The sequence below is a fragment of the Plecotus auritus genome, assembly GCF_963455305.1.
Source record: "Plecotus auritus genome assembly, chromosome: 11".
In the NCBI taxonomy this organism is placed as follows: domain Eukaryota; kingdom Metazoa; phylum Chordata; class Mammalia; order Chiroptera; family Vespertilionidae; genus Plecotus; species Plecotus auritus.
The window spans coordinates 14,765,991-14,778,955 of record NC_137777.1 but is presented as its reverse complement, the minus strand read 5'-3'; the positions used below and the strand labels follow the sequence as shown (position 1 = coordinate 14,778,955).

Genomic DNA, 12,965 nt, shown 5'->3' with positions numbered 1-12,965 from the left:
AATAAAGAAATGGATGTCTGTTCATGGCTTTATCACTGGCTAACAAATGACTCTGGACTATTGTTTTTTGATGCCCTTATTATTGAATATGTCTTAACTGCATTTAAATTTTGACTATTATCTCTGTGATGTCACAAGTATCTTAAATAGAAATCTTATTTTCTTGTGATTATTAGTAGGTAGCACAAATAAGCAGACATGCAGTTGTTGTTCCTTAAACTATTTGTTAAGAATGTTCACTTTATTTCCTAGGTAGTGACTGCTTTTTTTCTCTCAGGCTATGTCAATCAGTTTCGGATTTTAATCTGTTTTAATTTGCAGAGATCTTTCAATGGTCCGCAGATGTTTTCTCTATATCTGCTTCATTTTTATTTGTTTCTGTTTTGTAGAGGATCTTATGTCTCTTCTTGATGCTGACATTCATTCTGCCCACCCAAGTGTCATTATTGATGCGGATGCCATGTTTTCTGAAGACATTAGTTATTTTGGTTACCCTTCATTTCGTCGCTCATCACTTTCCAGGCTAGGCTCATCTCGAGGTAATTTTGCATTTCTTTCTTTGTGACTATTGGCTGGCTGTATGGAGAGCGAATGGTAAAATTTGCTGTATTTGTTAATATTACAGTAGAGGAAATAATTACTTATTAGTTTTTTTTGGATGCTTTGGTATTAAAACTAGTTATTTTTTATTTTGAAGAGCCACAATACTTTAGAGATGATCATATCTACATTGTGGAATACTCATCAAGGGTTATGACTATTTTTAAATAGGATTATGGATTCTGAACTAAAAGCAGAATTCTACTTTATAGTGACATGCAGCATTCAGAAAACAAATCTCTTTAGTTTATTTGATTAAATTAAAGTGATTATTCTGTTAATTTTAAATCCTGGTTAAATGAAAGAGTGAAAAAACTTCTTAGAAAGCGATTGGCCAATTATAAATATAGAAATGTTTAGCTTAATAAAATGCTATTTTAAGAATGTATAATAGAGGTTAGAAAGAAGATTTTGAAATCATCATACAAATATAAGACTTTGTCTATGTTGGTATAGATTTAGTTTGCATTTTAATTTTGTTAAGTCAGTGTTTTTACTTTCTAGAATGTAAAATGGCTTGATTCAATAACAGTCAGCTATATAATTTACCAATCATTAATAAATTGAAGTTGCCATATTGTATTAAGCTCTTGTTGCAAATATTTAGTACTTAAAACCAGTTTTAAAAGAACAAACCTATGATTTTTTAAACATACTGAACCTATTATGTAATAGCTTTTAAAAATTTTAAAATGCATACTTCACTGCCTTAAATGTATCAAGTATTGAGTTTTAAAATATTCAGTACCTAACACAAATAACCCCTTGTAAATTTCTACCTTTACTTTATGTTATTCTATATCATAGTAGGCACTACTTTTAGTTTGAACCATATGAAATTGCTGGTACTTGCTGATTTTTGACTTGCATTGGTGGCCATTTTGTATGGTTCAAATTAATTTTGTTTTTAATCTTTCTTATCAAAAACTTGGAGCTGCAAAAACTGGTTAGAGAATTTGTAGCCAATTGCAGGGGAAGCATTTTGTAAGAAAATCTTTCTATAAAGATTCTTAAAAATAAAAATAGCCTGTCTGGTTTCTTAAAAATTTTAAAATAACACTTATTTATAAAAATCCAGCCTATAAATTATTCTAAACTAGGCCTTGGATTATGAAAAGTTTTTTAATTAATATTAATGGATTTAATCATTTCAAGGTTTTTCCTGTATAGTTTCTTTCTTTTTTTTAAATAATAGGAGAAATTCTAACAAATACTTTTGGTTTACAAATGTATCTAACATGTTGAAATTCTAATTTATGCACATTTCTAATAAATAAAAAGTTACGGTAAGCATTTTTAATGAAAGCCCAAAATTTTAAAGTCCTTTTAAAAAATCTGTAGCAGTTTAAAATAAAGTAATTCTGCTATAAAAACATGTAGTTGGGATTCAGAAAAGTCTGCCTCTACAGAGTTCTTAAAAATACTAGTTTATAATTTTTATACTTTCACTTGAAAGAGTTAATGTTTTGAATGTTGCATGTCAGGCTTATTAGAAATACATTTACATTAAATTTTTGTGAGTAGATAAACTGCTGTTAGTTGCATCCTGAAGGGTCTTTACTAGAGAGTGGCTTACTTTTATCCCACTGGTGTGACCCAATTGCATACCAGTTCTCCTTCTTCCCTTAGAGAGAGACTCTGAGCTGTTGCGTGAACGTGAATCCGTTTTACGTTTACGTGAACGAAGGTGGCTTGACGGAGCCTCATTTGATAATGAAAGGGGCTCTACCAGCAAGGAAGGAGAGCCAAACTTGGATAAGAAAAATACACCTGTTCAAAGTCCAGTGTCTCTAGGAGAAGATTTGCAGTGGTGGCCTGATAAGGTATTTGGAAAAAATCCCCACCTTTCCATTTAAATAGATTCCTGGTAACCACCTTTCTTCCCCCCTCCACACCCCCCAAAAAGGTTTCTATTTTATTTCAGATTTTTGTACTATTATTAATCACACACACACACACACACACACACACACACACACACACCCTCACACACAGTGATATTTTTGTTTTGTTTAAAAAATAAGTAGGTTTCTCAGTGCCTAGAGCATTGGCCTGAGAGCCAAAAGGTCTTTGGTTCAATTCCTGGTCAAGAGCATGTACCCGGGTTGCACACGTGGAAATAACCAATCGTTGACTCTCTCACATCAGTGTTTCTATCTCTGTTATTCCCTTCCTCCCTCCATTCCATTCTCTCCAGAAAATCAATGGAAAAAATATCCTTGGGTGAGGATTAAAAAAGGAAAAAAAAAAAAAAAAAATATATATATATATATATATATATATATATATATATGCATGCATGTATGTAGGGTATCTTTATTTGGCATTACATGAGTAGTATTAGTGAGCTGTGTTTCAGTGGTGCAGTTTTTTTTCTACTTGATGAAGTAAATCGGAGAAATCAGAATGGTGATTCCAGATAATACAGCAGCCTTCTGTTTTAAGACTTTTTTTCTCGTGATAATTATACCAGTAACTGATGGTATATCTCTATTAAGATTTGTTTTGTAATGTCACGTGGACCCCATTTTTGCAGGGCATGTTTGTGGTCCTTTGGATACAAGCATGCATGTGAGGGCAAGATCAGGGATCTGTGTTTCTCTGACTACTTAGCTGTCCCTGGATGGCAGTGAATTCGGCAGCCTCTGCTCTACATGTCGTGGGAGACAAACAGGCTGAACAGTAACGCACTGGAGGAGTTCTGCTCTGCAACTGGAGTACAGTGTACAGGCTTCTAGAAAGCTGCCAGGATTTGTTAAGATGATTTGAATCTTGAAGAGTCCACCACTGCCACTAGTGATGCACCCTGTTGATGGTGTGTGGGTTTCATTGTCTTAAGTGATGGGTAATTCATCTTCAGAGGGTCCTCTAGGAAGCCGAGGTTTTCACCTCTTTTGGGGTGCTTCTTCTTATTTCTAGAAACAGTTGGTAGGAACTTTTCATAAGTAGAAATAAAAAAAGATAAGAATTTTAAGGTTAAACTCTAGCAGATAAGGAGTTTCTGATAAGGATTTCTTTTCTTTCTTTGAAGTTGAATTTGAAATATTAAAGGAAAATATTATCTAACTATTTTTCATAGTTATTATGAATCTTGACATAGTTCATTTTTTTCCTTCTGTATTCAGCTCATGTAGAAAACTTGAATGCAAGAAGGAGCATGAATTTTAATCAGTCTCTTTATAAGCAAAAGGTTATTCTGGTTTCCTTGGCAGCTGACAGATTTTCCCTGAGTTGAATTCATTTACTTATTTCCATAAAACTAGAAATTTCCAGAGTTTTTAACTTTCGCTTTGTATGATAGAAGGTGGTTTAAACCCCGGGCTTTCTTTTTGTTTGTATGGTACATTGTGTTTCCTGTTTCTCTTGCCTGGATCATATCAGAGCTGTGTCTGCATATTGGCAGGGAGTCATAGAAGACTCACGATCTCACTTTAACAGTGCCATCACATGCATGTTAGCCTAAGCTTCTTTCTCATTGTCTTTGATTAATGAAAATATTTTGAATAGTACAAGTTTAGCAAACTTTTCCTCTGGCCAGTGTACCCATTGTTAGATTTAGCCAGTGATTTGCCTTTACTGGTAGCCATGTTTTCAGGCACAACTTGTTTTCAGAGATAGTTACTAAGTGCATCATGAAATCTTGATACTGCGCAGAGTATATTACCTAGTATATATTTCCTTACTTAGTATATTTCCTTGGTTTGTTTAGACATTGACGAGGAGGAATTGCAGAATGTGAAACAAGATGTAGCTTAGTTATACTTTTTCTTTCTTATTAAACACCTAATTTAAAATATTGTCACTGAAAAAGAACCCCCCCCTTTTTTTATGATTGACATTTAGACATCAAAAATTTTAATTCAGGGAAAGAAAACAGCTTAAGCCTAATCAAACTATTAAGCATTATCAATTATCGACAAATACCAGTAGATGCTTATATACAGGGCTGAATACTACATTCAGAAAGACAACATAGAGTTATTTAATAAAAGGTAAAAAGACCTTGCCTTCAGGTAACTTTAGGGCAACATGCAAAGCTCTCATAAGGGAGCATAGGGTAAATACCATATGAAGGAACAGGCAATATGCGGGACCATAGTGGTCCTTCAAAATTGGGGCAGTGATTCCCGAGGAGTAGAAGGTTTCGGGGGAGGCTTCATTTGAGAACGGAGAGAGAAGTGGAGAGTTCAGGGAGATGTCAGCATGCACTACTTGGAAGCAGTATGTCTGTCTGTCTGTCTGTCTGTCTTTCTAAAAATATGCATTCCAGCTTATTTTTAGATTATAAGTTTGGTTAGTACCCATAGTTTTTTTTTATTCTTTTAGTTAGGGTGCAATTCCATTGGTATATTATCTGGATTAGTACTGACTTTCCCACCACCCACATAGAAGAACAGCTAGTTCAAAATTTTACCATTTTGTAGGCTAGTAAACCTCCTTTAAAGGGTGGAATATTCTTTAAGCCTTTATAGTGTATTTTTGAGCTAAAAAATGTTTGAGATAACCTTAAACTTGAAGTATTTCCATGAATTACCCTTTCAGTTAAAAGTCAAAACTAGTATAAAAGCATAATTGAAATTTATCATAGGATGTTGAAAACTCCATGAAGATAGGGGTGTGAGGGTAATTAAATCAGTTTTAATTTAGTGAGATAGGTTTCTTAAGTGTTAAGGTGAGAATTTGGTAGGAAGGCAGAAAAATGATATTAATACTTTCAAGTAGGTACAGTAATAAAATTAGACACAAAAGGCTTTGGGGAGTCCTAGGAGGCCACACAGAGTAATTACTAACAGTGTGGACTCTGGAGCCAGACTCCTGGAGTTTATATCCTGCCTCTGCCACTTACTGGTTGTGGTCAAATTCTAGAACTTCCCTGGGACTTTGTTTTTTTGTCTATGAGATGAGGATAATAATGGTTGTTATTTTATGGGATTTTCATTAAACTTAAATGAATTCATATAAGTAAAGTGTACAGGCCAAGGTTCAGGCAAGATCCTGTTCAACAAAGAAAGAGGAAGTTGCTGCAGGTCATGGAGGGTGAGAGAGTTGTGTGGTGGGTGATATAATTATTAATTACAATAATTTAGCATAATAGGACATTAAAAGGCAGTCTATATGCAACAAAGTAAGAAGTGGAGGGAGTGTTTAACGTCTGTGCCTTTAAATCCAGTCACTGATGTAAAAACTAGCCAGGTCCATACTGGTTTCTGATTGGTATTACCAAAAGTATCAACTTTCTTATTATGCTGTCTCTCCCCCCAAATCTCCCATCCTCCCTCCCAGCACTTTTTCTCTCCCCTGTTCCTGCCCCTCTCTCTCTTTGCTTATTGTACTTTACATTTCTGGAAATAGCTTTGATAATTCAGTTACTTCGACGAGAAGATACAATCTCTCAATTCAGTGATTATCTAACATGGCTCCATTTTCACTTCTCAGTCTTTTTTTTTTTTTCCCCCAATTTATTTTTCTCAGACTAATAATTTAGTTCTGTGTTGCTGAATGTGTACATTGTAACCAAGTATGTGTAACTATATATGTGAATGTAAATTGTAACTATATATGTATGTATACCAATCTAAAGCGACTATTTGTAAGGGGGGAAATGCAATTATAGTAGGAACAAGACTTAAAAGTAGAATGCAAAGATAAGAGCAGTGTAATAAATGTTGAAGGGAGAGAAAGGAGAAAAATTACACAAAAATCTGTGCTAAGTAATTCTGCTGAAGCTGAACATAGAAATTTCACTTGTGCCCTATCACAGAACAAACCCTTTCCATGTAAAGGATGCAGGCACATATAAGCACAACCAATGGACACAAGACACTGGCGGGGGTTGGGGGGGGGAGGGATGAGGGCATGCAACGGGGTAGGGGAGGCTGGGGGAAGGTCAATGGGGAAAAAAAAGGAGATATATGTACTACTATATGTAATACTTTAAACAATAAAAAAAAAGGTGCAGGCACGAACATCTCTTCTTTCCATTTGAAAGGTGCAGGCACGAACATTCCTTCTTTCCAGCAAGCTCGCAAAGAGGGGCTTGGTGAGAGTTGTGTGGTGGTGATGAAGAAACAGACTGACTCAGCAAGTCAGTACTGTTAATTTGCAGTCATGTCCCTGCTGTTCTGGATCTAGGGAAGTCAGAACATTTAATCCCACCTGCCTCTTGAATTACAGTTGTATGTAATATAGTCTCAGTTTCTGTGAATGGTGTTGAGAGGAAATAGCTCCTTACCGTTTGGCTCCTTCCTTAAGCTATTTGGAGCAGCCTCCTTGTTGGAACCAATTGATCAAACTCAGTCATATTGCCTCCCTTGCAGGGTTCCAGATGTGGAAGCTGGTGGGAGAGGTCCTTGTTATGGTTTTTAATTGACACTGGAAAGTTTCCAGGATAACGGTTAAAAGTTAGCTAGGTGTGTCACAAATGTAATTTAATAATGAAATAAGAGCAAAAAGAGAAACGGTCCTAAAAAGGAACTGAAGGCAAGCAGAGGGTACTATGGAACAGTAGATAGACAGGGAGAACTGAGGTGTGACTAAGACAGTTGACCAAATTGCAGTATAGCCTGTGCTGTATTCCATCTGTTTCACCCATCATACATAGTACATTGCTTTGGGAGCTCATACTTAATGGGAAGACTAGAGTTTGCTAATAGTAAGAAAATTAAAATACAAAAGATGAAAACTAAGTTTTGTGGGGAGAAATTTAGGAATAGAAAGGCCAACCTTTTCAAAATACAAATTACTAAATATAGATGAGTAGAAGTTAATGTTGCTGGGCTGCTTTTTATTTTTTTTTTAACATTTTGGCCAGGAGCTCATTTCCATCATATTTTTAAGTTGTCCCTCTTCCTTTGGGGAAGAATTTCTAATTTGATTAATGACTCACTTATTGCTATCCAGACAGTTGCAAATTTACTAATTAGATTCAACCTCTAATGATTTGATTTTTGTTAAATAGAGCTAAACTACTCATCTTTATGGAAACAATGCATATTCACTTTTCCAGTCGGGTTGAAGCAGGCCCCCAACTTGTTCAGAAGCAGCTATTAGTCTTTCATTAAAACAATAAAAGCACTGTTTTCTATGACATTGTGAAATGAGGGAGCTAAAACACTCTTCCCTTGTGTGTATTTGATGGTTTTGTATTTCTCTACCTACAATGTATAGCAGGCAGGAAGCATTTGGTGATTTTTCCATTGTCTGCCCTTGGTTGGTGGTGGTGCCATCATCCACGGATGTCCATAGTGTAAGTCATGTGTTTAGTAAGGGCTTTCAGGGCCTTCAGGGTTCAGTCGGCTCACTCAGGGCTTACCGTCCTGGGGAATGGTGCCCCACCCGTGAAGGATACAGGCAAGTCGGTTCTGAGGGGTCCTTGTGTGCCATGCTTTTGTCACAGGGATGGTTTGCTCAGATTGCACTGCTCTGGGAAGGCACTGACTTGAAGAAGTTGGAATTTAAATTCATTTGTCCATTCAATTGTCAGTGTGTTCCTACTATGTGCCATGTGCCATGTGCCAAGCTGGCCTTTGGGAATATAGAAGTGAATACAGTATGATTTTCCCACAGGAAACTTAGTGGGGAAGACAAGCATTCAAATACCACATAATGTATTAACAGTGTAATCAGTGATACACTGAAGGCGAGAATACAGTGCCTCGGGCCCAGAGGGGAAGAACTAATAGCACCTGAGAGATTTGGCAAAGACTCACAGAGAGGAAGATATTTATGCATTTTTAAGATTAAGTCGGTGTTGACTAAGATGCAAAAGCATTTCAAACATTGAGCATGGGCCAGAGTCACGAAAGGTCACCGTGTGTTTGGTAACAATGAGAATTCAGAGTTGCTGCTATGTGGCAGGGAGGAGAAGAGCAAGATGGAGCAAGACTGCACAGGGTCCTAGACACCTGGCCAAGAAGTTCAGATGTTGCTCTGCACTCCGCAGGACGTCAGTGGAGTTCTTGGAGAAGTGATCTGATGAGATAGGTGGAATTTTGTGTTGTTTATTTGTAAAGAGATGAACATTTTTGGCCTTGAGGGAGAAAGAAAGGAATAGGAAAAATCTAGAGTCGGTTAAGAGACTGATAGAATTGTTAAAGAAATGAATCGTGAGTCCCTCACTTCTTTCCTGGGATGGGGTGCTTTTTCATTAAACGAATCTAGAAGTGGGATACTCGGGAAGCTTGTGCTTTCTGGGGGAGTAGGAGATGAAGTCAGGGGAGCAGGTGATGATGGTTGACTTGGACTGATCACTTGCTTGTGCTGGGCCCTGTGCTGTGTACTTTATATGTTACTTTACTTGGTCTTTACCCTTCCCATCTCCATATGTGTTATTAATACACTCATTTTAGAGGTGAAGAAATGGCTTCAGAGAAATGGCGTAAGTTACCTGAAGTTATGTGTTTAGTAAGTGTTGGGTCCCGGTTTTGGACCTACTTGGTCTGATTGTATCATTCTTTGAACCAAGGGGTGAGAAGGAAGTGTGGTGGGAAATGTTAAGATTTGATGCAGCAGCGATGGAGAGAGTCGATATGACTTTCAGATACCCTTGGGGAAGGGAAGAGGGGAATTGCTAACTTAGAGCATTTCAAATTTGGTCTCTCCCACTGTGCCTTGAAAATGGGGCTGACAGGTACTGGTAAACTAGAAGGTGAAAATTAGTATTCTTTTTGTACAACTCTGTTACTATTACATTTAAAATCTTGGCAGAATTCACAGGCTTTTTAGCTGAGCACTATAACCCATCTGACCCATTTGACAGAAAACCATAAAGACACCATTAGTTTAGCATACCTGAGAGCCAGAATTCCAAAGAAAGCAGTGTATAGACCAGTAGCAAAAAATACAAGTTAAAATATGTTATTGGCAAGTTTGGAGGTGAGATTTCTGGGTAGCTTCATGACTCTGATCATATTGGTCTTATGTTTAAGAAATTATCATTGAGCCCTAGCCGGTTTGGCTCAGTGGATGTTGTGCCACACTGTGGACCAAAGGGTCCCGGGTTCGATTCCGGTCAAGGGCATGTACTTCACAGTTGCAGACTCCTTCCTGGCCCGGGCCCTGGTTGGGGCGTGTGCAGGAGGCAACCAGTCGATTTGTTTCTCTCACATCGATGTTTCTCTCTGTCTTTCCCTCTCTCTAAAAATCAATGGAAAAATATCCTCGGGTGAGAATTAACAAATAAAAAGAAATTATTATTGATATTGTTTATTTACATTTATTGTCCAAGCTTTGTATAATTTAATTGCATTCCAACTCATTGCATGAACATCACCTTAAAACTAAACAAACTTTTACCTTAAAAATCAACACATTTGTTTTAGCAGCTTGGAAAAGCCTACAGAGAAGGGAATCTGTTTTAACACTCAACTTCCCCTGCTTCATCTTCTATGTGCACTGTTCTAAGAACTGGGGGTACAGTAGTAAACAATACAAAGCTTATATTCCATTGAGATAGAGCATAAACAAGTTAATATAATATAAATTGTGAAATGCTATGAAGGAAAAAGAAGGCAGAGTAAGGAGATAAAATATGTGCGTGGTGGTTTTATAGATAGTGTGATCAGAGAAGGTTTCATCTGAGCAGACTTGATTGAGGAGAGAGAACGAGTCACACGAGAAACAAGACAAGAATAAGGACATGGTGGGTTCCTGGTGGACATGGTCCAGGAGCGGGAAGAAGGCCAGTGTGACTGGAGGGAGAGAGCGGGGGCCATATAGACGGCCTTGCAGGCTGTGCCGAAGAATTCCATAGCTGTGGTTTATGTGTTCACATAATTCAGGTTTTGTGTAATGTATCCAAACCATTAGATTTGGCAACTGTTACATTTATACCATTGTGATATTTTTACTTTATAGGACGGGACAAAATTCATCTGTATTGGGGCTCTATATTCTGAGCTTTTGGCTGTGAGCAGTAAAGGAGAACTTTATCAGTGGAAGTGGAGTGAATTGGAGCCTTACAGAAATGCACAGGTATTTTATATTAAATCTTTCATTGACTAGCTCTACATATCAACATACAAAATGGTGATCATTTTTCTTATGCTTTCAAAGAATCCTTCATTGCATCATCCACGAGCAACATTTTTGGGGCTAACCAATGAAAAGATAGTTCTCCTGTCTGCAAATAGCATAAGAGCAACTGTAGCTACAGAAAATAACAAGGTATGAAACACTTTGCATTGATTGATGAACATTTTATGCTTATTTTCTTGATTTTCTTCTCCCTTTTCCATCTTTTCCTTTTGTCTTTCTAAGTAGATCCACATATACAAAGTGTTTCAGCCTCAGTAGAGTAATCCATTATAGTCTTTTTGTGGTGTGTTTATCTCTGTATTATAATCCAACTCTAGAGGTAGCTTTCTATTTTAAGGAAAGGAAAAAATATTCAAGGTAAGTGCTGACAAAAAGATATGAAAAGCATTGTAACGAGATTATATTATAGATTGAGAAAGTATGAATATTATGCCTTGGATTATCAGTTTGGCTTTAAAAGAGTCATTAAATTCTTTTTAAAATTGTTGGAGCAAGTGTTTACTTTTAATTAATGCCTTACATGGCTTTAGACAATCATTTCAGTTACTGCTATTTTGACTAATTTGTGTGAAGAAAGTATTTTACTTTCTAGTCTTACTAAGAACGTTTTCTGAATTATGTATTTTGATTTTTTTTTAGCATTTAGCTCAAAACTGGAATTTTAGAATTCCAGCCCATAGAGAATAAAGTTTTGACCACAGTTCTTATGAAAAGGTTACTTGTTTTTATTTAAACCTTTACTATTTTATTCTTTAGGTTGCTACATGGGTGGATGAAACTTTAAGTTCTGTGGCTTCTAAATTAGAGCACACTGCACAGACTTACTCTGAACTTCAAGGTGAACGGATAGTTTCTTTACATTGCTGTGCCCTCTATACCTGTGCCCAGCTAGAAAACAATTTATATTGGTGGTGAGTATCACCGGGAGGGCGACTCAGCCAATGCTTTATGTGCATAAGTAGGTGCTTTGGGTAGTGGAATACCAACATGAGAAGGTCAGCAAAAGATAATGCTTTATAGAGGGAAGTTTCACTTCGGAGCAAAGTAACATTAAAAATACCTTAAAAGAGCCCTAACCGGTTTGGCTCAGTGGATAGAGTGTCAGCCTGTGGATGGAAGGGTCCCAGGTTCGATTCTGGTCAAGGGCATGTACCTTGGTTGCGGGCACATCCCCACTGGGTAGTGTGCAGGAGGCAGCTGATCAATGTTTCTCTCTCATCGATGTTTCTAACTCTCTATCCCTCTCCCTTCCTCTCTGTAAAAAATCAATAAAATACATTTTTTAAAAAATACCTTAAAAGAGAAGCTTTTAAAAAATAATGCATACTTAGTGCATTAGAAATTTTATAAAAACATAAAGTAGTAACAAAAATCACCTACAATCCTACACCTCAAAGATATAACTACTGTTAACATTTAGTGGTATTTTAGTCGTTCTTTCCTATACGTAAATGTGTACTTTTTTTTTTACATAATTGAAAGCATAGATTATAGGGTACTTTGTAATTCAACAGTGTTACTTAAAATGTAATTTTAAGGGTTATTAAAAGTATTTCAATTTATGAATATTGTATACCTTAGTTATCCTTTCACTATTAAAAGGAACTTTAAATGTATTCTCTCCCGTATTTTAAGGCACCAGTAAGTTTGCATTGGCAGAAATAATATATAGGAATATAATAAAATATCAACTGATGAATTTTCTGTAAATTTTAATACTGAAGGTTTTAATAAAAATGGATCCAGTTATGTATTAAACCTATGAACAAGTTATACTTAAGAATGAGTTGAGCATGTTAATATTCTGAAGCAAAAATATTGGAGAAGGAATATACCAGAAACGCCTAAATAATATGTATAATTTCAGATTTGTTTAATGGGTTTTTTGGGGTCCTAATTTGACCAATTCATGCTCTGTCTTTTCAGGGGTGTAGTCCCTTTCAGTCAAAGGAAGAAAATGTTAGAGAAAGCTAGAGCAAAAAATAAAAAGCCCAAATCTAGTGCTGGTATTTCTTCGATGCCTAACATCACTGTTGGCACCCAGGTAAGTGATTAGAATTAGTCCTGTCCTAAGGGACATTATTTCTCTTCAAAATCACTTTCTTCCCTGTAAGTAATTCTTCTCTAAACTGAATGTCATTTAAAGGACCAGGTTCCAGTAGCATGTATGTGGCACATCATTCTTTTTTCAGTAGTCGAGTAACATACAGAGTCTGCTCCAGTGTCAGGAGGTTTCCCCATGGGGCAGGGTTCCCAGACTTGTCTGGTTTTAACAATCATTTGGTACTTAGATGCCGAGTCTGGAGCCTCTTACTGGAAATGTTCCTTCA

The 12,965-nt window shown here is 36.6% G+C and overlaps 1 protein-coding gene across 4 annotated transcripts in view; it reads left to right on the top strand.

Annotated features, from left to right (window-relative positions):
- Window positions 1–12,965, top strand: part of UBR5 (ubiquitin protein ligase E3 component n-recognin 5) — a 132,886-nt gene that overhangs the window by 50,729 nt on the left and 69,192 nt on the right. For 3 of the 4 annotated variants that reach the window (XM_080647017.1, XM_080647016.1, XM_080647015.1), the window contains exons 8-13: window positions 390–539; window positions 2,212–2,423; window positions 10,456–10,572; window positions 10,654–10,764; window positions 11,392–11,546; window positions 12,562–12,679. In XM_080647017.1, the coding sequence (XP_080503143.1) occupies window positions 390–539; window positions 2,212–2,423; window positions 10,456–10,572; window positions 10,654–10,764; window positions 11,392–11,546; window positions 12,562–12,679 (863 nt within the window). The remainder of the gene's footprint in view (window positions 1–389; window positions 540–2,211; window positions 2,424–10,455; window positions 10,573–10,653; window positions 10,765–11,391; window positions 11,547–12,561; window positions 12,680–12,965) is intronic. The other variant, XM_080647018.1, reaches the window with a different exon arrangement.